The sequence below is a fragment of the Melospiza melodia genome, chromosome 10, assembly GCF_035770615.1.
Source record: "Melospiza melodia melodia isolate bMelMel2 chromosome 10, bMelMel2.pri, whole genome shotgun sequence".
Lineage (NCBI taxonomy): Eukaryota > Metazoa > Chordata > Aves > Passeriformes > Passerellidae > Melospiza > Melospiza melodia.
Window position 1 is genome coordinate 26,411,607 of NC_086203.1, and position 26,887 is coordinate 26,438,493.

Genomic DNA, 26,887 nt, shown 5'->3' on the forward strand with positions numbered 1-26,887 from the left:
TCAAATCTCCCTGTGCCCACTGCTGATTTCTTCCACTGCAGCACCACTGGAAAGCTATTTCCTAATAAATGTGCCTTGCAGTTAAATTAAAAAATCCCTGGCCACGAATTCACTACATGTCCTTTCCAGTGAGGAAAGTGGGGAGTTAAAATGGAAGAAAGTGATGTAGAACTAAGAAACAGCATGAAGTATCTTATACAATAATTCAGCCCTTCTGCAATCTGTCTACAAGTTATATAATTGAGGAATTGCATTTTATTTCTTCACTGAAGCTGTCCTTCTCTTAACTCCCCCAGTCCTCATCATATAAACTAGTTTAAGGCAATGGAAGTGATTGCTAGAAATTTAGGAGCTTCATTAATATGCAGATGTATGGTCCAATCTATTCAGTATGCATTATTGTATTTCATTTGAATTAAATACTTGCAGAGTGAGTGCTCATAACTGAAAAAATATTTCTTCATTTACCCACAGGAGTTATTTTAATTAGCTTGTGAGGGGGAGTACCTTATGGTGCTGCTTCCAGTAGAATTTTGCTTTGTTGCTGTAAAATATCATTACAGAACCCAATTGACAAGGCAACATGACATGATGTGCTCAGCAACTGTCTCTTGCATTTCTAAGGAGAAATTCTGCTTCTTAGTCCCTGGAACTTTGCTCCAATCCCTATCACTGTGTCAACTCTAGAACATAAATATAAAATAATGAAAGCAATCAGATCCTGAAACAGGCTTTGTTTTTTTTTTCTCCCATTTTGTTTTGCCATTTCAGACAGCAGCAGAGAACGAGATTACAATGTAATCTGCCCTGACCACAATCCAGCTTCCCAAGACTGGGCCATGTGTGTCTAATTTGAGTCATTAAGGAAGTTAAGAAAGCAGAAGAAACAAGACAAATCAGTCAACATGCAGCTCTCTCTGTGGTGATGAGGCAGAGGGCTACAGCCAGTCTCCATAGGCTGTAAACTGTTTTAATGAAGCTTTTCCTTACACTAAATACATTTACATTAGCTGCTGTCCTGACCAGGAAAACATTCCCATTTATGACTCTTGGGATTAAGGTACCCATTAGTACATTCTTCCAGACCCACAGTAAATTAAATCACTTATAAGCATATGCGTATGTTTATATATATATACATATATGTATGTTTTTAAATATATACATATATATATATTTATATTTCTGAATACATGGATATATACAATATATATAATTTTCTAGCCTAGTGTATAACTTCAATTGGGTCTCACGTGTGATCATATTGATTAATGACAGAAAGAGGTGGACAACAGACTCAGTGAAGTCTTTACCAGCATATTCTTCATATTGCTTCCTTTTCATGTATTTCTGTGTTTAGCCCTTTAGCATAGTTCACTAATTAAGTTTTTAAAGCCAAAGTTCTAAAGCTCACAGCTTCCTTAAATTGATTTGTTTTCTATTGATGGTCAGGCAGGTGACAAACACTGGAAGGAAATAATATTGTCATTCAATTTCTGGAGCAGTTTTAATGTTCATTTAATCCCTTGTCATTCCTTCTTTTTTTTTTTTTTAATTTATTTAAGAACTTTCAGTGCTTTCCTTAAAAATGTGGGGCCCTTGGAGCTGTGCTAGGACGTGCTGAAGTTCACCTTGCCACTTTCAGCACAGAAACTGCCACCAGTGGAAATAGGAGAGCAGCATCTCAGGCTGGATGCTGCTGATATTCTGGAGCATGGAAATTAATGTGTTGGTCAGCTGGGAATGGGCAGAGGAGCCCAGCTCAAAGCCTCTCTCCAGTTTCTCAGCCTGTGCCTTGTGCTGCAGCCTGGTTTGATCAATTTTAACCAGTTTTAACAAGCTTTGACCCATCTGAACTGGTTCTGAGCAGTCTGAACTGGTTTTGATAGGTTTGATTTGTTTTGAACTGATTTAAACTGATGTCTACCATTTTTATCCTGTTTTGACCAGTTTAATCTCATTTGAAGTTTAAACCATTTGTTTCAGGTTTAACTGATGGGATTCAGTGTCATTCAGTTTGAGCTGTCTGGATCTCATGTAAATCTCTCTTGCTCTAATATTTACTGCTGTGTTTAATAATTTATAATTAGATACAATAATTTATAGTTAGATAATAATCTGTAGCCCTGATTTAATTCCAAGCCTGAACATATTCAAATCAATGTGAGTTTCATTGCTGACCCAGTTGCCTGGCAAAGGGCTGAACCCCTCATGGTGTTCATATGGGTGAACCAGAACAGCAAAAGCATAACAAAAGCATTTCCTTGAGAGCACTATTTCTGCTGTTGGACAGTTGTTCTTACTTCAGCACGCTGAAAGAACTCCTGGGCACTGGTGTTTGCCCTTGCAGCATTAGTGCAGCACTCAGATCAGTGGTGGTGGTCACAAGGAGGGATGGGTTTTGTGTTATCTCACACAGGGTGAGTAGATGGAGTAGCTGCTATGGCCCTGCCCTCTGGGGAAGGGGGTTGGAGGGTTCCCAACAAACCTCAAAGGTGGATAGATGCTCCTGCCTGTCTTGTCCAGCAGGAGTCACTGGAATCACTCTGGGAAGGGGAGGTGGAAGGCTGGGGTGAATCTGTCCTGGCTTGTCCTTCTTGCTTGAAGGGCTCCTACAAGGAAAATGGAGAGAAACTCTTATAAAGAGCATTAGGGGACAGCATGAGGGAGAATGGCTTCAGACTGACTGACAGGAGGTTTAGATTGGATTTAGGAATGAATTCTTCCCTGTAAGCGTGGGGAGACCCTGGCACAGGTTACCCAGAGAAGCTGTAGCTGCCTCACCCCAAGAAGTGTCCAAGGCCAGGTTGGACAGAGCTTGGAGCAACCTGGGGTCCTGGAAGGCGTCCCTGCCAAACCAAGACATTCTGTGATGTCCAGCACCACCAGCCCAGGTGGCTAAAGCACATCCAGTCTCTCCCAAGGCAGGGGCAGGATCTTGCTCAGGATCTGTCTCTTGCATATTTTTACACCCCTGCAGTGCTAAAAGACACACACCCCTCTGGTATTGCATTCAGACTCAGCTATATCAATCAGCTATATCCCACAGAGCCTTTCTTTTCCAAAAGACTATATTTAAAAAATAACATATTATGCATAACTGACTCTTTCCCATTTTCTCACTGCAGATCCACCCAAGGACTTAACAGAGCGCCCACGTCTGCACGGAGACAGTGAAAGCCCTGCTGATTTATGAGGACAAAGTATTGAAAGTTTAAAACCATCTCAGCATTTCCAAGCCAAATGGATTTCTTATTTGCACTTTGACTGTTTACCAGACAACAACAGTGGCTTTACTGTGTGAAAGAAAGGATTCGGTGGAAATAATGGCCCTGATTTTTGACAGCTGAAAATAAAAAATGAAGAAAGTGATTCCTTTGCTAAAGTTTCTGAGATTGCAAAGTACAAGCAACAGTATAAGTTTGGATCTACAATTTACTTTATACCAGTTAAAGTATATATATATATATAGAAATATATATATATTAATATATGATATTTTGAAATAAAAGCCTCACTCTTCAAGAAATTGAATAGTACCACACTTTGCTCCAGCTGCTGTATTTTTTTTTTCCTTTTTTGCAATGGTCTGGAAGTTCCCTACCTGTTTGAGAGAGAAATGTGGCAGTGAAGAGGCAAAGCAAACCTGCTGTGGTACAAGGACGCCTAAGAGCTACACGAATCCTACGGATGCAGCATCCAGAGCTTCCTGTTCCCTTCGGCAGAATTTTGAGGGCATTTGTTGTTCCACTTTGTGTTCTGGAGGCTTTTCCCCTTGTGCAATACTAGCATGCTGGCTTTGCTTCATTAACCATACTTGATTGATATATAACGATGATAATTCTATCCTCCTCCAGGAAAATATTTTTAGAGCTGTTAGATATTCCATGAAGATGAGATGGACAACTACTGAGTGAAGTACAGTATGTATTAAAAGTTTATTTGGCAGAGTTTGGTAGACTGTGAGCTCCCTTCTTATTAAAGATGTACTGTACATACAATGTCTTCAGACTTTGTATAGTTCCTAGAGACTCCAGTAAAAACCCAGTAAGCACCTCCAAAGCTTTGCATTGTTGGCTCACTCATTCTTTGAAACAACAACAAAGCTATTTCCTTCCAGACTGGTATGTGAGGGGAGTTTTTCATATGGTTTGGTGTTTCAGGAGCCCTTTTGCAGTTGGTGAACAGACACCTCAGCTTAAGCATGCCTCTGTGGACCCCTGGCTGTGTGTTCTTACCCCACAGCACACACGGGAGAACTGCCTAAATTTAGGTTTCCCTCATTGCAGGCCAGGCTAATTCTCCTTAGAGCATTTGCCACCTGCTAAAAGCGTTCACATGAGCAATTCCATGGCATAACAAATGCCCAGCAGTTTGTGGCAAGCACAAGCTTGTGGCTGATCCCTTCACTTTCAGAATAGTTTCCTTCAGTTTATTTTCAATCTGTTTCTTGCTATGGTGAGTTCACCTGAGCTGAGATGTTCCTCAGCAAGGATGTGTCCACTGAGACCTTGACCCAGTCACTGCTGAACTCCCACTTCTGGCTGAGCTGTAGCTGTTCACCAGGCAGTCTGGCCCTGGCATTGCTTAGGAAAGATCAAATGTGAGGGCTGAAATGTGAGAGCCTAGTTCACATTCCCAGGCACTTTTGTGAGCAATCCAATTAATTTCAGGGGGTTTATTGGTGTGGAAAAGTGTCTTGCTGTCACGCATAAGTCTGCACAATCTACCCTTCAGTCTGCCTAATGCTACCAAATGAAGGAGGAATAGGGAATTGTAAAACTAGTTCTGTTCAGTCCAGCTTCATCTCTTTAATATTTCCAATTTCCTTTCAGCCTGCTTACCTGTCTCTCACAGGATGCCTTTGGCCATGCTGATCACTTTTAATCCAATGCAGAGGAAGTACTGCACTTCCCATCCTAGATTTGGTTGAAATTCTCCCACTGAGTCTCTTTCTCCTTCAGGGTAACCACTTCAATCCTGATGCTTCAAGAGGCAGAAATTGTCACTGTAATTACAGTGCAGATTAAAGCAGCTACATGACGTGTCACGCCATATTCCATGCTGGCTTTCCATGCTGATCTTTTCCCAGTGCTCACAGTGGAAATGGATAAGCTGTTTCCAAGTACTTCTATTATCCCCCTTCAAAAATATGAGTGAAGAGTACCCAGGGAAGAAACAGATGCCCCAGAAAGTGGTAGACTCTCTGTCCATGGAATGTTCAGGAAAAGGCCTCAATGTGGCACTTGGGGACACGGTTTAGTGGTGAAGATGGCAGTGGGAGGTTAACAGTTGGACTTGATGAGTTTAGAGGTCATTTCCAGCATTAAGAATTCTGGTTCTGTGCACAGAAAGGAGCGTGAGCCTCACCATCACTTGTGAGTGATGGTGATCCTTGCACATGGAGACCACCCTCCCTGGTGGCTCAGCTGGACAGGCTGGGTGTTTTCTGGGGACAGCCACCTGTCCAAACAGAAGATACCTGGACCCTACTTGTATTTTAGATGTAGTCTGCCATGGCCATGTGTCAGGTACCATCATCTCAGTTCAGAAGGGAACACTGCCTGCCTTCCTGCTTAGCCCCAAATGGATTATAAAGTCAGCTCTGGGCTCAGCTGCCACTAGTAAAGAGAAACGCCTCCAAAATAAACCCCTAGAATTTCTGAGTTTTATTCAAACTCTTTATAAACCCCAAGACCTCCTCAAGCACTCCTTGGTGCACTAGGAGATAGACCATCAGGTAAGTCCATTCAAAGCCAGGACATGTTATCACCCTTGTACCAGCTGGAACTGATGCACACAAAGCTCAACAGCCTCCCACAATCATACTGGGGAGCTATGGAAAATCCAGCAGAAACTGAACTTTGGTTTCCTTATTCCCAGCCTAGTGATGCTCTGTTTGAGGAGCCCCACAAACAAACCCATGTGTGGCCTCTGGTGCCCTTTGCCAAAGCCCCAGGTGTCCCCACTGGGAGGTTTTTACTCCCCAGCAGAGCTGCTGCCATGGCTCATCCTGTGAGCAGATAACGCCGCTGTGCCGTGCCTATGAAATATGCCTGTTGAGATTGGGAAGTATTAGACTTGCTAAAATGTCAGAAGGAAATGTTGTCATTACCACAGGAAAGTTTCTTTGAGATGTTTATGAATTTTTCTTTGCCAGTAGGCAGCCTCCAATGCCACCCCACCAAATTCAGTAAACATCTGCGTCTCTTTGAAGTTGCCGCAAAAATCCGCTCGTGAAGCGCGGCATCGAGAAATTGCTGTTTTAATTAAAATGTTTTAGAGGGCAATTAAGGCCTTTGCAAAAATAATGACTGATAGAACATGAAGTCCAATTAAGAGTCAGATGCAACTAACCTTCGTTGTTTCAGGGAACCAAGTTGAAAACAATAATAAAAAAGAATTCAAGAAGCCTAGAGTCACAAATATTCTACATTTCAGGGATACTCACAGTAGCAGTGTGTGTAGCAGGAAGATGTCAGAGCTACTTATCCTGGCCAACGGAGAGCAGATGTCTGTCAGTGGTGGAGTGAATGATCCTCATATCCCATGGGAAAGTGACAGTCATGCCATTCTCTGCATAATGTTAAAAGGTTTATGTTAACAGAGGAGAAAATGGAAGTTCCTGCTTTTTGGCAGAAGTCTAGACAGAGACACTTCAGGAAATTAAAAAAAAATAAAAAAGAGAAAGAATATTTGTAAATGCATCAAAGATAAATTTAGATTTATGTCAGTGTTTCTTCGGATGTGTGAAATCAAGTTCTGTAAATCTAAAATGTACAAGTTGGAAAAAAATGCCAAAAAAAAAAAGGTAGCTGCCATCTGCCTATTAATTCAGAAAACTTAGATTCTGTGCTTCTGTCCAAAAATCTCTGCTAATAAAAGGCTCAGTGTGGTATGACTTGATATTGTTTTGAATATTCTATATGCAATATAAAAAAAAAAAAACAAAAATAAAATCTTGGAGAAGTCCACTCCTATGGCCAGCATCAGGAACAGCATGATGTGCACCCATACCTGGCACTACACAGAGAAAGGACCATGAAAAATTGCTGAAGGTGAAGCAGTTTGTGATGAGTGATGCTCTTATCAGACCTATTGATTGACTATTAGCAGAGTTTGCAGGTACTGTCAGTGGTACTGCTTGGATGTTTTCCCATTATAAAATGATTAGTTACATTCCCAACTCTCCTCATTTACCACTCACCTGTTTCACTGGCTGGTCCAAATATAATTACAGATCTTAGAGAAGTTGTGGAGGAGATAAACATACTTTGGCTTGAAAAGCACATCCATTTAATCTGAAAGTGGCAGGCTTTGTTTCTTCTTCAAGGGCAGGATGAATACTGTGGCCTAAAATGAGCTTCTCTTTTATCAATACCTCAGTCACATCCCAGTAAGCAAGGTTTAGAGCTTGCCTGACAAAGAACTGGGTCATGCTTCTTTGCTTGGTATTCTATTTTTTTGTCAGAGAAAAATAGAAACACATTCCACAAATAATCTTTCAGGTAGACAGAAGGAGATGTGTGTACAGGGCAGTTGGTTTCAGGCTGTCAACACTTTTTCTAGTTCACTGGTTTGAATTCAGATCATAGGCCTGACACATATTTATGGTTTCTTCTCTCAGAGGCTCACACAGTCAAAGCACTTAACTTCACAAATATTTGTACTTTATAAAACCATGCTGCTCCGAGGAAAGGAACTGAATCCTCTGCTTTCCAGGCAGGAAACTGAAACTCAAAAGAGCTGAGACTTGCCCAAGGTGATGCTGAAAACCTGCAGCAGACCTGGCTGTAAAATTGAGGGCTCCTGGATTTCAGGTCATCACTGAGGATGGTTCATCTGTGATTCACACCAGTGAAGCTTTGCTGAGAGCAGACCCTGAGTCACAGAGAGCAGAATTAGGGGCCTGCAGTCACGTGTGGACAATCCTGTGCCAGCACCAGCTGAGCAGAGCTTGTGCGTCTCCCTTCAGCTGGGATTTTCAAACCATTGATGCTTGGAAGATCCCCCCCAGGTCAGCTCCAACATCTCCTGGTCCCACAGGAACACAGTCCTGCCTTAGTTTGGTCTCATGGCTCCATAGTAGAAGCTGCTCTGAGCCTTTCAGATGAGAGCAGAGATAGAAAATGGTCCTCCTTAACCCTGACAGGCTGAAAAAAATGACCAGCAGTTCTTCTTTTGGAGGTCACGGTTTCTTTGGGGACATCCATCTGAGAGAACATTTTCATGTAAAAGCTGGAGGGGAGAAAGCCCACATTGCCTTCCAGCAGAAAAATGAACTAGCCAAAGAGGAGCACAAATAACTTGGTCTCACCAGGGAGTGTGAGCACCACTGCCATGGGAGAGGATAGTATGCAGAGCAGCTAAGTCATGGGGAAAAACCCTTATTTTTGACAAATATTCCTGTATGGGCACATTTTGCAGATCTTTGCTAAACCTTTAACCTTAGTTTGACTTGTACCTTTAATTCCTAATTCAGAAATATGCAAAGGTCTTTCCCACATACCAGACTGGGATATGGCATCTTTTCATCCAACACTCATGGTTAGGTTATGTTTTTTTCCCCCACCATGAAGCAATATGATGAAATTTGTCTGACCAGAAACAAAATACATGATTGAGCATCAAGTTACTAACCTGTTTCCTATTATTTCTCATCTGTTTCATTTCTCAGATTATTGTCCTTGATTCAGTTAGAAGTGGGGGCTAGGGGCCCACCTAGATACGAAGCAAACTACCCATAACCTAAAATATTGCTCAGGGGAATATGTAATTTCTTCCTCCCACCTGCCATTCCTCTTCATTTCCTATTTCATTTCACTTTCATTTCATCCCATCCCCTCTCTTTCACACCACTCAATTACATTCATCCATCTCTATTAGCCTTTTATCACCACCGCTGCCCCACAGACTAAAGAAGAGACCCCTTTCAGGGAGCTGTCCCCCACAGCAACAGTGATTTATGTGATCTTCACTCTTTTCCTTTTTCCTGCGTACCTTGGAAGGCGAGATGCCAGTCTGTGCCAGCAGCTCCTGTATTTCACTGCCCACACCAGCTCAGGGCCACAGGGTCCCTCTCAGGTGTGCCCTGGGTACAAAGCAGGTGCTGCTGCTTCTTGATTTGCAGCAGAGGAGTCAAGTGTCAGCTCCTCACCTCGCCTGAACCCTTCTGTTTGTTGCTTTTCCCAAGGTCTCCTCTGCCTTGACCAGATCTCAGAACTCGGCACGCCGGCTATTGGGGGCTTGCCACCAGCTTTAGCCTCTGCAGGAGGGAAATTTATCACTATTGATTTGATCAGACTTGTTTCAGGCTTGAAATAAAAAGTGAAGAACTGGCCAAGCTGCTGTGAAATGCACAGTGTGGGATCCAAGCACAGGCATAGAAGCTTTGAGATTGGAGAAGACCTCTAAGATCATCCAGTCGAGTCATTAACCTAGCACTAAACCGTGTCTCTGAGCACCACATCTGCATGGTTTTGGAACACTTCCAGGGATAGTGATTCCTCCACTTCTCTGGGAAGCCAGTGCCAATGCTTTTTCTGAGCTTTTTGTGCTCTTTCATTACATTTTCTTTCTGATAGACTCTGCTATCCAGATTAGTAGAGCCTTCATGATGTCCCATGTAGAATGGTCCAGAGTTTTTACAGATCTGACCCCAAGTCCCTAAAGCCCTCCTGGTGTCTCACAAACACTGATATAGAGCAGAGAACCAGTTAGGAAATGTTACAATCTAAAGACAATGGTCTGTGTCTCCTTCTCTGCTTGAAGAGAATACTCCCTGAAAGTAATTTTGAAATTAAACAACCTTTCAAGCATTTTGCAACCTGAAGAACCTCAGTACTGGATGCTGAAGATCAGCTAAAAATGTCTTAAAATAAAAACTGCACTTGGTTCTTGAATTCAAGCCCTTAGGCAAATCTTCCACCAGCTTTACTCCTTGAATAGGAGCTGATAGGTCACACTGAGACCCACTAAAATCTTAGTAATGAACGTAAGCAGGGAAGGAGACCTGTCACAAAGATGTCACTGCCTTGCAGTGCTACCTCCAGGCACTCTGCAGCTTTGCTTTAATTTTGCCACAGGCCAATTTATCATTCAGCAGTGGACCCACAGTAAGCAGATTTGTATTCCATCAACTTCCCCTGCTCTTAGTCAGGTCTGAATTTGACTGATGATTATGTGTGATAACAGCACTTCTGTCTTCACAACACAGCACTACAGTCCAAATAAAGCTTTCCCACTGAGGAAGGCATTTCCACCTCAGCTGAATCACCTGCTCTTTGAGCACAGTTTGGTGGCATGGATGTTCAAAGCTGCTGAAGAGGAACCACCAGGCTACAATATTTTTCCTCAGCAGCTTGGCTGTATCTCCCCATTCTATTTGGCCACCAGACTCTCAAAGGCTACAGCCAGTGCAAAAAAGAAATACCCCAATCTGGATGTGCACCTACCAGAGGCAGCTTCCATGAGCACTTCACTCATTTGGCTTCATTTTCTTCCGACTTTGACTCCCAAAAACTTACAATCTCAAAAGAGAGTAGTGACTGGATGGAAAACAAAGCAAAACAATTCATAGCTGTTGTTGGTGTGTCCTAGAACTGCTCTCTCCTCATCGGGAATAGGAGAGAGGGAAGACTCATAAATGCAAGGACAGGGAAATTCAGAACCCAAAGCTGTAAGACTCTTACAAGCCTGAAGTGATATTTTCTGCTCATCTGTGCTGAGATGTGGTTATTATGAGAATATCACATTCTCAGTTAGCTTTTATACTCTCTCAGCACCTGATTTCTAAATGTTATTATAGCCTATCTTCCATTCACCTCATCTCTGCTCTTTGTCTGAGGCAGAAAAAATTATGCTTTGCTTACACAAAAGCCTGTTGGTTTACTTGGCACAGAAAACAAGGCAGAGGATAAGAGCCTGTTGGTTTTATTCAGTAAAACTCATCCCGTCATTTGCTTCACTGTTGGATTATAAACAGTATTCCAATCTACTCCCATAACTGAAACACCTATTTTATATCAATTTTTCTTTTTATTTTCATCAGACCACTTTGATTCGTTTACAGCTCTAGCTCATGTAACCTGTGTCTATTTTTCTGATTTGAGCAGAATTGAATGCAGTTTTCAAAATAGTGGAGCATTTTCCCTTTACAGATGTATCCATTTAATCTGGGACTCCCATTTAAAATGCTCTTTCCAACAGTGCCTTGCTACAGTCAGCACCAGCCTTGGGCCACAAAAACTGAAACAGCCAACTCTGAAATGATACTCCAGGTATTCATATATTAGACAAATTAAAATGCATGTTAGATTGTTTCATATTTTTGCTGGTCTTTCTCCTTTAGGCACTGACCTTAAGCAGAGCATGGCAAAAACTTCACCAATGCCCAGCAAGGCAAGCAGAACAATTGGGACAGGATCAAAACAAGAGAGAGTTACCCAGACACACTGTTCCTGCTGCCTAGGAAGATTTTCTGAGCTGAAGTTTCAGAATTCACCCCAAAAACGTAGATAGTAAGGGTCAAAACCTGATTTCTGCAGGTACCTCAGTTTCCCTCATCACTGGATCTGACTCACAGTATTTGTTGGTTCATAATGTTGCTTTGCAGCCCTACTGATGACTTTAAAATATTTTTTCCCTCCATACTAATTTAATTTTGACTTCTGTGACTGCTCATTGCACATGATCTGTGAGATCCTGGAGTTAAAGATGTCCCTCAAAAGCTCTCAGAAATGTCACAATGGCTTTTCTCAACAAAATCATCTCCACTCTGCATCTAGCAGCAATCTACAGAAAATCCTTACAGTGGGACCACAATACATCCCTTTTTCCACCATGGAAAAAAGCTGCAAAGGAAAATAAGAGTGAAAAGATTTCTTACAGTAAGTGCTGTTGAAAACCTTGTGGCAAAATTAGGAAGAGCAGCCTAAATCTGCTAGAATGGTTTATACCCAAAACTAAAACTGGTTTAGCACAGAGTTTTCATTGATTTCTAGTCCTCATGATCTTCCTTTAACATCTTCTTGCAGACTACAGCAGCTCCACCTTTGAGCACCTTCTGTGGCGTTTGGAGCTTTGACAATGAGAAAGGAGCCCCAAAAATCAACCTCACAGAAATGAGGGTAGGCCTGGTCTGTGTGTTGCTGTCTCCCTTCCACCTGCTGCCCTTCACACCCAACAGAATTTCACCAGAATAGCCATGAGAAAGTTGCTCTTCCCAAATTGCTGTCAGACATGAAAGTCATCTTGTGTCTGAATAACTGAGCACTCATCCCTCAGGCGTTTCTGTACCCCCAGCTGCCCTGGTCAAACTGATCTAATTAGTCCCTTGCAATCAAAGGCAGTGGTTTGGGCAGAAGACTTGAAAAATAGGACTTCACAACTGGTAAAGTTCTTGATCGGGATTATTATAATTTTTTTCAAATCAAACCCACAGTTTGCATAATGAGGATTTCTGGGAAGATGGGGTCTATTACAGAAAAACCAGCTGTTCACCATTAATTGACTCCATCCTTCTCAGACACTTTTTCAGACACCTGGAATCAGGATTTCTGGGCACATACAAGCCTAGCATTAAGTTAAATGAAAATTGAGGAACTGACCTGAAAGCAAAGATTACCAACCTTAACTTTCAATTTCTCAGGACCTTGCCATGATTTAAACACAGGCTGCTCTGCTGAAACACAGGGAGTTTCTGCCTGCAGCCCTTGGTTTTCTTCTGTGCTCTACAATGCAGAAATGCTGCTGAAAACACCCTGCACACCTCTGAGGTGACTTTCCTCAGCAGCTGGCACTGGAACACCCTCAGACACGGGGGAGCCCATCAAACATAACCTATAGAGAACCACAGAATCATGAGTGTTGGGAGAGACCCCCACAATCATCAAACCCAAGCATTAACCTAACACTGCCAGACCCAGAACCAAACCATGTGGAGTGCCACATCCACACGTTTTTTGGGCACTTCCAGGGCTGGTGATTCCAGCAGGCTGTTCCAATGTTTGCCCAGTGTGAAGGAAACAGCAATTCAGTTTCAGTTTCATGCAGTAGAGAGGCAAACCAGACTCCTAGCAGGAGGAAATTGGTATTAAAGCTCTGTCTGGACAGCAGAAGATCCACATCTCACTCAACACTTTCATATAGAGTGAGTCTATACAATAGCTGTGCTGATCATTTCCTTAGGTTTTAGAGAAATTAACAACTTTAACTTTACAGACTTCATGGTTGCTTGATCTCACTACAGTAAACAGCTCCATATTTTTCCTTTTCATGTTTTATCCTGAAGCAACAGAGCATTACATTAATTGACTTGTCTTATTAATTCAATAAGCTGCTTCCAAGATGAAATGCTTAGCTATGCTTGCTTGTTTTTGGCACTTTTTGGTTGTTGGAAGAAAAGCTTTAAGGCTAGAATTGCTCTGATGTTTTCCACAGTTCACTGAATAATTTTATGCACTACTGAAGATTTGCCACATTTGGAATTACTGCAAACTGCTACTTTTTCATCATATTATAATTTAATTCACACTTTTAGTATGATAAGAAAACATTTAACAGTTTGCATATTTGAGAAGTATATTTGTTCTGCCAGAAAGTTGTGGTTAAGAATTCATTATGGGTCACTCATTTCTAGGATTTGTAATTTGGGCTTAAGATACATTTAGAAGATTAAAGATGACATAGAAGCCACCCCATTCAAATGAATTATATGCAAGAAATCCAGGGAGAAAAAATTGACCTTGCTGTAAATATAGGGCAAAAATAATTTATTGCGAGCTTGAGTGAGGTTGAGGATTTTTTACTATTTCAGCAAGATATTGGAGGAGAGGTGAAACTATTTTAAGCTTTAAAAAACAAAACCCCGACATTCCTTAAGGGGAAAATATTCATGTAACTATGTGGATTCTTAGATTTCGACTTCTTTAGGAAATGTGAGCTCTTGGTTTGCCTTTCAGTTGGTGAAAATGCTGATTTTTTTTTTTTTCTTTTTCTTTTTTTGGTCTCTACTGGGTGAAAATGAAATTTCTTTTTGATGTCGTTTAACCTCTCTGTGTCCTTTTGAGGGTCCTGTCACACCATGGGCTGTTGTCCTAGACATAAATGTCTCTCTCCATTTTATTTCTTGGGCTTGGAGTGGAACCTCACAGTGAAGTCTCCAAGGTGAGGTCTCTGCAGGGTAACCGTGAATATTCCCCCTCTGCTTCTCACTGCCAGGGCCTGTGGGAAGATGGATTGAGTGGGAGACCCCCTCACAAAGCTCCTGGAGGAGGTGCCACAACACGAGTCAGTCCCTGGAAAAACACTTCAGCTGTTCCTGCTCCTGGGGGTGGGAAAAGGACATTTTTTACTTGGCTGTAAAAAATGTCCTTTACACCCCAGAGCCAGGCACAATCCCTGCTGCAGCAAACCCAGCAAGGTTTGGAGTTAAAGACTTTGCTGGCAGTGAGGTCCTGATTTTAAATGAAGGTTATTGATCAAGTTTCTGGCCTTAAGAAAAGAAATCAAGACCTAATTTATGCTCAGAGTGACCTGTAGGTGTTTGCACAACAATTAATACCCACAGTTATGGTAATGCAGCTGGACACAAGGCAATTGATCTTTTCCTTGAAACTTTTTACCCTCACAGCCACTACCTCTAACTCCTCATTATGTGTCCCCATACTCGTTGCATTTCAAAATTATCACACTAAGCAAAGCTCAGTGCACTGTTTAAATGAGTAAGGAACATCTGGTGAGCTGAGACTACTGGGACTCCACGGACAGATAAAGTTGTAGCACTTTTCCTCTGTATATGGAAATGCATTGTAAATTCAATCTGCAAATTGTCTGAAAAGGCACAGGTCGGAAGGGAGGTGGAGAAGCACCATCATTTGTGCCAAGGTCAAACTCCATGCAGCTCAGCTGAAAGGCAGTGTATTCTAATGCACTCAGTCACAAAGCTTTGTACTCTGCACTCATTATTTTGTACCTTAGCAGTTTTCTAAAGGTGCTTGGGACATCCTACTTTGGCCATCACAAAGTAAGTGCCAAATACACTACAAAGCTGACAAACCTTGTCACTATGAAAATGTTTCTCTCCCAACCTTTTTTTTTTCCTTCTTCTTTCATTTGCTTTAAAGAAATGTGAGATAAAACTGATATCTCAACCACTGATATCTCAACCCAGAGCTGCTGAGACTGAACCGCTGCCTGCTGATCTACCTTGGTTGAAAAAAAAAAAAATAAAAAGGCAAAACAACAAGTTGTGCACTAAACCATCTGCCATGAAACATAAATGTCTTGTAATAGCAATAAGCCAAGAGCCATGAACCACTTAGCCTGAGGGAGAAGATATTTCAGCAGGGTGAGCAGCAAGGAAACCCTCAAAGCGACGGGTGACGCTCCTGCCGCGCTGGGCCAGCTCTGCCCAGCCTTCCTGCAGAGTTCCTGCTCTGCCCCGAGCTCCTGCTGAGCCCCCTCTTCACCCCTGCATTCATGCTGAGAGGTTCAGCCCTTGGGAAGATGGGAATAATTTTTGTTAGTGCTGCTCTGTGGTCAGGGATTCCACACAGCCCCTGTGTGACTGTACCTGGGGATTGTCACTGTCTCCATGCCAGGACATCCCTGACCTGCTGCCACCGTTTGTGCTCATGTGTTGGTAGGCTTAAGTTCCCTGCAGGAGGCAAGGAGAGAGCACTACAGGCTGGTGGGACTTTGGTTTTGTTGATCAGAGCTTCTCCTGGAAGCCACAGATGTGCCAGTCTCTATCTATGCTTTTTCCCCATCCCACACAAGTGTTTGCAGGACCTTCATGCACATCTTGGCTTTTGTTCTTGAATCACAAAGGGGTAAAATACAACTGGGAGAGCATAGCCTCCACCTCTAGAAGAAATTTTACCCCTCTTTTCTCCTAAAAGCACCAAAACACCCCTTATTCCAAGTACACCTGTCAGGACTTCTCTTGCACATCTTCCAACCACAGCTCCAAATGTGAAACTTGACATTAATATGAACCATTTCCAACTGTTTACCCTGGAACAGAGCTAATAACAAAAGACAAGCAGTTTTCAACAAAAGGCAGGGTTAGCTCATGTCACAGCAGCTAAGGAGTATCATTTGAAAACCCCAGAGGGAGTATTTAAGAAAATATCTTCTGAAACAATCCCTGCTCTTGTTACCATCTCAGGAGGAAGCAGCAGGAACGTGACACCTTTGCCTTGTTGGTGTAATAATGGTACTGAGGGTATGGCAAGGCTGAGTGCTAATTGTTCACTGGGTGATCAGGGATATTCCCAGGTGGCTGCAAAGGCAGAGCTTGAAAGGGGGAAAACAATTCTTTGGATTCCCCCTTTCAAGAAATCATTTAAGCAGAGGCATGAATGAAAGGAGTGTCAGGAGTGAATCTGCAGATGGCTCCAACGTCAGGGAACATTTATCTGAAAGCCAATGAAAGTGTGACTGTCTCCTGCTTTCCCAGGCTGTAAAACATCACCCTGATGAGTGTTTCCAGCCCAGACAATGCAGGAGGGCACATCTGCTGCTCAGCACACCTGCCCCAGCTGCTCCCTGCAGCCCCACAGGGAATGGCCCCCGAGGCTTTGGTTCCATCGCCCCTCTGACTGCCCCAACCTCCTCCTCCCATCATCCCCATTATCCCTATAAGGTTCAGCAATTTGGCTGATCCTTTTCTGGACCTGTCCATCCATTCCCAGAGCTCCACACTGGGATGTGCCAGCACACACTGTCCTGTGAGCACATTAATTCCCTTTAAAATTCAGCCTCATTCACAAGGCACCCATAACCCTGATTTTGGAGGACATGAACATCCCACGCCAGCTGCATCTTCCACTCTCCTTTTTGGTGACCCACACCCAGGTTCCCCTCAAACATCTTCCATCAGAACCACAAGTTCCCAGCCCAGCCCTTCCATTTGTTGCTGTATCTAGGGATATATTATTTCTAAGTCAGTAGCTCAAAATCCATCTGAGGATTTGGCTTTGATTTCCCTCAAAAAAGCACTTCAACATCTGATTTTACCTACCCAGCTTGCAGGGCTGTGATATGGATGAACAAATCTTCCACTCCTTTGAGCAAGGCTCAATGTGGCTGAGGAGAGGAGAGCGAAGATGCCCCACATCTGGACAAAACACATCTTCTGCCTCTGGAAGGTCTGACACTCACTTGGTATCAGCTGAAGGCCACACAGGATGGTGGAGAATCACTCTTGGAGTTTTCATGTAAGAGATTTTATGGCACAGCTGATGATAATCGATGCCCAAGGGCAAAGTGACTGGTATTAACCTAGCTGCCCTCTCAATGCCATGAAAAATAATTCCATCCTTTGGATATTCCTAGAAGAGGAGAAAAAAAAAAGCCAGAAACAAAGTGCTTAAAAACCTGCATTTGTCAGACTGATCCTGTTTAATTAAACAGGAAATTGCAGGGCAATGAAATCAATCTTTACAAAGAAAAGCTGTTTCTCTGTTTACAGAAGAGAAACTTGTGGTGATTTATCTTTAAGAATGTAATTGCCTAATGATTAATAGTGACCAGAGACAGGAGAAAATGAGAAACAGGAGTGACTTCTCTTGGTGTGTGAAGCATGGCAGAGTTATATGCCCCTGCCACAGGGAGCATTAAACAAGGAAAAATTCCTGGTTTACAGCAGGAACCTGCTATTCTTCTTCTAGTTCCTTCTTTTGATACAGAAGTTATCACCACTGGAGAAATCCAGATATGCTGTTGGATACTAGGAGAATTGGGTCCAGGTATATATTTGTTTGGGGGTTTTTTTCTGCTCATGGTAATTCAAAATCAGAATTTCATCTTCCTCCCCACGTGGTAATTCAAAATCAGAATTTCATCTTCCTCCCCAGCAGGACCCCTTAGGCAGAAGCAGGAGCTGAACCCAGATTAGCTGATCTTAATGCAGAGCCCCAAAGGCTAAACACCACTTTCCAATCCAAAGGGTGTCTGCTCTCTGCTTCCCAAGAGATAAATGAAATTTGCATGGAGCAGGGTATCCCACACAGCACAAGAGGGGTCTGCTCAGCCATAATTCTGACTGAAAGCCACAGCCACTCTTGGGTGGGACTTGAGAGCTTGACGAGTCACGATTCAATTCTGGAGCACTCGATGATGGCATTAACAACATTCTCTGCAGCTCATATATAGAAATTATACAGAATATAATATGGTTATATATATTATACAGAATATATATGTATATTTATACATACATAGCCATTATACAGAAATGCCACTGCAGCCCAACCCAGAAGGGCCATCCATGCCATCCCTCACTTCACCAAGCAGATTTAACAAATTTAAACAATTTCTGTTCACTTGGAACTGGTGAAGGTGAGAATAAGACACTGACATTTTACAGACCCACAGCTTTTTGGGTGCTTATGAGGAAAGGCAGACAGAGTTCTCACAAACCAGTTAAAAAGCCCTCAGTAGTAAAACCTCATGCTTTAAGAAAATGAGGATTGTTTGTTATTATTCTAATAGATGTATTATTACTCTAAAGTAATAATACATTATTAATCAATAGTACACTATAAATTGTGTATTATTACTCTAAAGGTCGCTTGCACTGAGATGAGGGTTTGAAAAACCTGTAACTGCTCTGAAGGAGGTGTCTTCCACTTGGCCAGAGTGTAAGAGAACCAATTTTATGAGTGTTTCACTATTTTTCTGTTGTAGCTGAACCCAGGCAACATTCTGCTTGTTTTCTCAGCTCAGTCAAGATTCCTCTGCACCTCTAGTGGGACAATTCTGACCCTGACAGCTCATGCTCTCTCCCAACAAAAGTCTTTCAGTGCCTTACACTAAAGCACCATGCTATTCTCTCAGCTACACAATTTTTCCCCATTTCCTTTAAATGACTCGAGGAAAATCTGCTCTCAGTGTCTTGCAGAAAGGAATCTGTCAGGCTTTAACCCATAACCTTTCTCTGCTTTACTGACCTAAAATTCTCCTGCCTGTAAGGCAGACTCACATTTTAGAGCATCTATCTCCATAGTTTAGGGAAGGTCATAAAACATTGTCCAAGCACATCCACTCTCTTTTCCCATAGATCATTTACTGATTATCTATGGGCAGCATCCCAGCTACCTGTTTGACAAGTGTTGTCATTCCTGTGCCTCCATGTGAGCCCATCTAGGCTAATATCCACAGACTGCAGCACAAATTCCCTGTTAAATCCCAACCAGTGTAATTACTCCATCCTAAATACTCTCATTTCTTCCTCTGTAGGGTCCAAAAATATCTAGCACATGAGGATCTCACAGCCACCCTCACGGATCCCCTGCCACCACTTAATTGAATTATAACACCATAAATAATCTGGAGGGTATCTCAGAGGCACCCCACACAATTTTCAGGGATGTTGCCTGGTGGGTGACCTATTTGGAGAGGTGCAGACAGATTTCTCAGGATTTTCTTCAAGCTGATTATCTCCATATTCCCCGATGGGCCTTTGTTGCAAAAGAATTACCAAAAAAAAAAAAAAAAGTGCTATTTAATTTATTAACAGCTGGTCCCAAACCAAATTCCCACGGTGGAGAAATGCTGAGCAGATAGACCTAAACTCCTGGAACTGAGAATGTCAGGGCAGCAAAGTGTTTTAAGATGGGGATCTGAATTTTGCAGCTAAAGACCATCTTCAGGCAATTTGTGGATTATGCAGGGATACAAATGCATGAGGCACTTAGTGCCAAGTACCTCTGGCACTCACAAACATAATCTCCACAAAAAGAAGATTTCCACCACAAAGGGTTGTTTTGTGTAGGGCCAGAAACAAGGTTGCTTATTTGAATTAAACCTTCCAAGGGCATTAAGGCTAATCTAGTGGCAGCAGTAGGTCTGCACTTCAGGTAGATGGAGTGTTTGTGCTGCATTGTAGTCCTGCATCCTCTCAGCACAAGGCATTCAGAGAATTGCTCTTCTCTTTGCTTGCCCAGCTGCTCCAGGGAAACTGCCACACTTGTCAGACAATGGATGTGCTGTGGGAGCAGTTCACATCCCCAGCACACACCCACGAGTGCTGCTGTGTTAAACAGAGATCTGCAGAGCTGCACAGCACCCCAACACACATCTCCTTGTGTGAGCAGCCTCTGCCAGCCTGCCCGTGACACCTGAGGGATGGGTGCCACCAAAGGGACCTGGATCAGCTCAGGAGTGGGTCCATGTGAGCCTCATGAGGTTCAACAAGGTCCAGTGTGTCACCACAGGCTGGGGTGAAGGGGCTGGGAGCAGCCCTGCTATCATTTGTCCCTCATCCAACGTGACCAAAATAAAACGCCCCGTAACCTGAGTGCATTCACACTGACCCAGTGTAACAAATCCACTGAGACCTTACACACCTGACGTGGTCACAGAGCAGGTTAGAACCTTCCAGGCACGGTGCTGCCTCTCAGGGACACCATCCAGCACCAGCAGTGCTCTGTCTGCTTGCCCACACACACAGCTGTGCCATAGATGTGCTGTGGGAGCAGTTCACATCCCAACCACACACCCACGAGTGCTGCTGTGTTTAACAGAGCTCTGCAGAGCTGCACAACACCCCAACACACATCTCCTTGTGTGAGCAGCCTCTGCCAGCCTGTGTTCTCCACACGCTTGTGCACATGTTCTCTACCCATTCTGTTCTCCAGATGCTTCCTCTTGCATTGCTCCTCCCTGTCTTCTCACAAGAGTCCAGCAGGAAGGGATGCTCCCTGGATGCAGTGATGTGGTGGTTCTGGCTGTCCTGACATGCAACTGGGGGTTTGGTTTCCTCTCTTCTTTCTCCCGTCCCTGGCTCTGCCTCTGTGAGTGCCCCACACATGGAAGCAGGGATGTGTGCCTGTGCTGCCAGAGATCACAGAGCTGTTGAGAATTGATGTTTTTCCCAGCCCTCTGCTGCTTTCTGTTTGTTTTTGTGTAACCAGAAGCCATTGAAGCCTGATGTATTAATATATAATCCCTACACTGGGAAGCAGCAAGGTCTCCCCTCCTGCTGCTCATGGAGCACTTTCACATCTTCCTTGCATCCCAAGGAGGGATTGAGGAAAAAACAGCAGAGGCTCAGGAAGGAGTCTGCTCTTTTTGCCTTCCCATCAAGCCCAGCTGGCTGCATGTGTGAGGTCTCACAAGGGCTGTGAGCCAAGCCTTATCCTCATCCAAACCTTCAATTAAGGAAGGAGTGAGCAGCGAGCACTGGCGAGCACCAGGACCTCACCAAAGCCCAGAGCTGTCAGTGTGGCTGTCCACAGCAAGCTCCCAGGAGCTCTCTGCTGATATTTAGAAAATAAGGGCAAACAAACCCAAACCAAACCCCTGAGCCCGAATTTCTGATTAAATAATACTAAAGTGCACATAATCCAAACTGCTGCATGCCAAGGAACCTGCAGGGTGGGCAGTCCCTGGGATGCAGAGTGTCCCCTGCTCTCAGCCAGGAGAAGGAAGAGAAGCTCCTGCAGGAACAGATCTTTGGGGCCAGAAAAGGCATCCAAACAAAGAACACTCAGAGACTGGAGCAGCAAACCCAGTGCTGATCCTCACCAGCACCTGATGGCTCCATTTCACCTCTTTGAGTGACTTCCTGCTGACTTCCTCAGAGGTTTTACCAGCCCAGAGGTGAGTGCCATACCAAATCAGGGTTTGCAACAGATCAAACCTTTTTTCCAAAGTTTCAGGAGCTCCTGGGGTACAGCAGGGGGTGAGTACAGAGCTGACCTGCGCAGAGAAGAGAGGACATTTTCAAGTGCAGATTCCACATATTCAATTATCATCCAGCCAGTGCTGAGGCACGTGATGGAAGGGAGGCACTGTGCCCTGGGTACCTGTCTGGCTTTATCTCTTTGGGGAAGGGAAATCCCAAATCTGCCTCTAGTGCTCTGCATCACTGGATTCCCACAGCAGCGGGGTCAGACACATCTGTCTCACAAAGGAGAATTAAACTAGGTTACCAATTTAAAAATACACTCATCTTGTTAAAGAAAGTAAGCAAACACTCTCCACTGAGTGATTCATGTGTTGGGAAGTTACACAGCCTAATGAAGAGCACTATGAGCTGTTGGCATTATTACATTTGCTGAGACCTTAAAAAGGAATAGCTCCAGTTGTCTTTGGAGCACAGCTTTGTATGTTCTTGGATTTCTAATACTAACAGGAGCACAAAATCCTGCACTGATTAAAATCATTCAAGCTTTTGCTTCTACACCAAGAAAAGAGTGAGAATGGATTGTATTACAGGCATTTTGACAGAAAAAATATTTGCTTTCACAGAGGGAGATATAATGCGTCAGTCCTCCAGCCAGAGAGCAGACAGGCAGCTTCCACTCCATTTTTAGAAAATCATCCTACCTTTACTATTTCCCACATCAGTGGGTTGTCCCTCCTGGTACCATCTCCATGGTGTCCCACAGGGAAAAAAGGGATTGTTAAGAGTTTCCCACACTGCCAGCCCCTTGAGCATAGCCCAGTTTCCTGAGATGTTTCTCATTCCATAACCAGCAAAAAATGTTGGATTTGTGACTCAAATGACCAGAAATTTCCCTGTTCAGCCATGCCTATGTGAACATGGGTTATGCTTACATCAGGTTACTTACCCTCCCAGGTCTGAGAACATTTAGCAACAGGGCTGCTGTGAAAACAAATTGGGTTCAGCAAAACCTGTTTCAGAGAGAGCAGCAAATTCCAATTGCATTTCCATTTCTGCAGAGAGGCTGAGGGTGGTTTTTGTGCATCTAACGTCAGTGTTCAACTATAGGTGACTAATTATACCAGAAATGGAACAAAGTCAATACATTTCCAACTCCATTGGCTTCCAGTTGGGGCTTTACTAAACAAGAAAAGAAGAAAAATAAAGATGAGGCTTGTCTGTTTGAGATTGACTAGAAGATTTAAATGAACATTTTCAGACTTTATACCATTCTTTCATATTTAATCTTTCTTTTTCCAGTGTTGTTATAAGCTTTCAAGTGATCACAATGCCTGAGTCTTAAGATGCTCATTTGTTTGGAAAAATATATGGGAAGATTTCAGGAAAGAGAAAGTTAAGTTTCACCTGCTTTCTCCTAGAGTAGAAAACAATATTATAATTAAATGTATTTATAGAAGAGTGTCTGGCAAAGCATATTTCTGCAGTTGTTGAGAACACGGTGGTGCTTTTCCCTCTTTTATTATATTATCTAGAAATTGAATTATTTCCCTCATCCATTGTTTTTAACAAAATGTTTTTGTTTCTATCAATATGAAATGTCAGACTGAAACATGCAGCTATTTGCTTTGGAGTAAGCACAATATTACCCACAGCTCCATTCAAAGCACCAAAGAACATAATAATGTTAACTATAATTAGATTATTTTCCAGAGAGTTAGAAAAATTCATTGTAGAGCAGGGGTTTTCACAAGGAAACAGAAAGACTTACTTTATCAAATAACTCTGCACAAAATAATTTTGGAGCATTAACTCCCTTTTGTGCCTTGGCTTTAATTATTGTCTTTTTGGCTTGCTAATGTGTGGATTCCAATTATCACATTATAACAACATAATAGATGACTCAACAGACAAATGTGTTTTCAGACTACGGAATTATCTTATCCCACTGCACTCAAAACCTGCTTTACCCACAGCACATATCACAAATACTCTTGAGGACCAACCCTTACCTTCTGCACGGCCCAGTAGCACCAGATGCAGATTTACACCAGAGAAATATTTCCTTTCTGTGCCATGCATGGCATCCTGGCCAGCACCTCTCAGGGGTCAGAATTTCACTGCTTCTCTGGACAAGGATGGCACAACACTCTTGCTAAAACAAAGCACAGTGCTTCAGGCTTAAAAACACCTCAAGAGACATTACAGGGGTGCACCTTCCTGACACAAAGCAGGCAGGCCATCACGAGGAATCATATCACCAATTTCATCAGTGATTTCTGAGCAAGCAGGCGATCGTGGCTTGAATTCTTTCATCCCAGGAAGTCTCTGTAATTGTTTGTTGTGTTTTGCTCCACCTGAGGTCTGCGTCCTAATGGATGTTCCGTGGACAACTCATCTGGATCAGAGCCTCTATTGACCTGTTGGGTAGGAAGTCAGTGCTGATCATCATTGTAGCTGACAAGGTTTAAGAAAACCCAGACAAACAGGGCCTGATAAACTACCTGCTGCTGTGCACCTGGCACTTATGGACTTACAGGATTTATAGTGGCTGTTTCATCTCCAGTATTCTTGGAAATTAGAAGAAACTCAGGAAGTCTTGAAATGTAAGACTTAACACAAGTTCAGCACTAAATTGAAGGACTCTGCACAGCTCAATGCCCATTTTGCTAAAAAGGAAGCAAAACCTTTTTTTTTGTAAACTATAATCATTTCCAGTCATAAGACCTTTTAATTTTCAAAAATCCCTGAGGTATGGTGTTACCTATGGGAAACCCCATCACTGTGGTTCTGCACAGCTAGTCTAGAAATCAAGATATAAGCACTGGTGTGCTTTATCTCACATCCAGCTGGACACTGTAGCTCAATCAAATTCCTCAGTATTGGCCTGGGTCCCCAAATACATTTATTTTCAGCTCTTCTCTACCCCATGTGTTTTAACTCTCTGTGAACACTGAAAGGGTCAATCTCACACCTTAATGGCTTGCAGGAAGGGAATCTTAATTGAGAGAATTGAGCCATAGGCTGGTGCATCCAGTTGGGTGGCTCCTGAGGGTAACCACCATCAAAAAAAAGAGAGGAAATTTCAAAATCTTTAAGTCAGACCAGAAGATAAAACTAAGTCTAAACTGGGAATTAACTCGAGAAACTCATCAACACTCTTGACCTCTAGCACAGATGAGTGTAGTTTTGTAGCTTTTCTGGGGGAAAAGTTGCATGTGCCCATGAGGGTCAGTGCATCCTTATTCAGCTGTCCAGTGCCACATCACCAACTACTGAAGCATTTTCCAGCTCTCTCTGTTCAAAGGGCTGAGGAAATCAGTGACAAACATGGTTGGCAATGGCCCCTGGTTTGGAAAAGGTGTTCAATGGTCTCCCTGACACATTTCATTCCCCTCCCTGGCAGTGACTCTGCTCACAGCAGAGGAACCTGCCCCAAGCCATGGGACCAGCACTGAGCACCACCTCACTGAGCTACATGGGCAGCTTTACCTGAGCCCCAGGCTGCCCCTGGAGGTCTGCCTTTCTCAGTGGGCAAGGCCCAAATCAGCTTGCCTTGCAGGACTTCTGCCCAAGCTTCTGTGGCTGCAGATTTGTGAACAAATCTGCATGAGAGAGAGCTGAGAGCAGCAGGAACTGTAATGATGCTACCGCTGGCAGTGAGCTAAATTTCATGTGTCAGCACTGGGATTCACAGCAGCACTGGTGTGGAAATTGGATTAGTGGCTCTGACTAAACAGAGCTTAAGCCATTATAAAGTCAGTGGGAGGTTCTGATTGACCTCAGTGGGCTTTGGATCAACTCACAGGAAGAATATGACCAAACTAGACAGTGTTACCACAAAATGTTATTCCTAGAAGACTTCTTTGCCCATGATAGATGAGGTTCAAGTGAACAGCTTTCTAATGGAGAGCCTGGGCCACTGGGAGGATTGTCTGGCTGCTTTTTGAAGGCAGCTTCTTGAGTTGCTGGCTCTTGAAAGCAAGTGCCAGACACGGAGCAGACAGTTTGGTCTAGTCCAATCTTCCTTTTGCTGTGACCTAGTCAGCCCTAGGTATTATTATCCACATTTTCTCACACTTGTTTTCCCTGTCCTGAAGTCTCTGGACAGGACTTCAAGAGAGTGGAGAGTTTTTGTGAGCACTAAGCAAAGTCTCTTCCCTGCTTCTTCTTCCCTTGCTGTCAGAGCAGAACAGGGTGCCACTTGAGATGAACAAATGGAAACTGCCACCCAAACTTTTGGACAGCTGTTTCTTTTTGGAAAAAGAAATAAATACAGCAAATATATCAACCTGAACCTTGACTTTCATTTTCCAAACCTGTTAATTAACTGTGGGGGAAAAAAAAATGTTTTATGGGCACCAGATACCCTCACTACTCACAGTGTACAGAAAAGAAAGACATGGTCCAAAGGCTGACATTAAATGTTTCTCATGATTGCTTGTTGTTAGAGGGGAGCTGCAGCTATGCTAATACAGTGTGCTCTCTACAAAAGACCCTGTAATTGGGACAAGGCAGCCACAAAGCCTCCTGCAGCTGGCAGGAATTGTGACTGTTCTGTTCAGCTTTAATCATGGCTTTTAAAGCAGATCAGTAACAGCAACAATTAGCCTTTTAGATTGGTCTCAGAAATTACCATTTTTAAAATATGGTGACTCTGCAGGCACAAACCCAAAAGCTCTGAGCTATGCATAAAACAAGCAGCCACATACTCTGCCTTGTTTGTCATTTGTTTGGTGGCTCCTTTGTCTCTGCAGAATCGTGGTTCTAAAAAGCAGACAGGAACTTGTACAGATTCTCAAGAGGAAATAACTTCAGCCTTTTCCTCATTAAACCCACCCTCCCAGACAGCTTCTGCTCTGAAGGAGTGTCTGGCACTCTGGCTGGGAATGAGGAAAGGGAGGCACGGCCATGTGTGACTGATGCCTGGAAAGGTTGCTGGTCCACACTCAGCAGAAAAACTTTGAATCTTACTTAGTAGGAAAGGATTGGAGCAAAGCAATTCAGAATGGAGGCATGAGAAAACAAAGAGGCGAAATGAACAGGAAAACTTTCATTCCAGCCAATATCCCTGTGGGGAGGACAAGGAAGGCAGTGCAGGAACAAGAACAAGCCCCTCGTTAGAGCAGATGGTGGGGTGTGTGGCTGCTGTTGAGAGGGTCTCTCAGTGCACCTCCACCAAGAGCAGCAGCCAGCCTGACAGGGCTGCCAGGAGCTTGTTTGGCTCAAATCTGCCTCTGCTAAGCCACTCAG

The 26,887-nt window shown here is 43.3% G+C and overlaps 1 protein-coding gene across 1 annotated transcript in view; it reads left to right on the forward strand.

Annotated features, from left to right (window-relative positions):
* Positions 1-3,612, forward strand: part of TAFA1 (TAFA chemokine like family member 1) — a 209,362-nt gene extending 205,750 nt beyond the window's left edge. The window contains 1 exon segment of the mRNA XM_063164989.1: positions 3,129-3,612. Coding sequence (XP_063021059.1) covers positions 3,129-3,146 — 18 coding nt within the window. The 3' untranslated portion in view covers positions 3,147-3,612.
* The last annotated feature ends 23,275 nt before the right edge of the window (positions 3,613-26,887 follow it).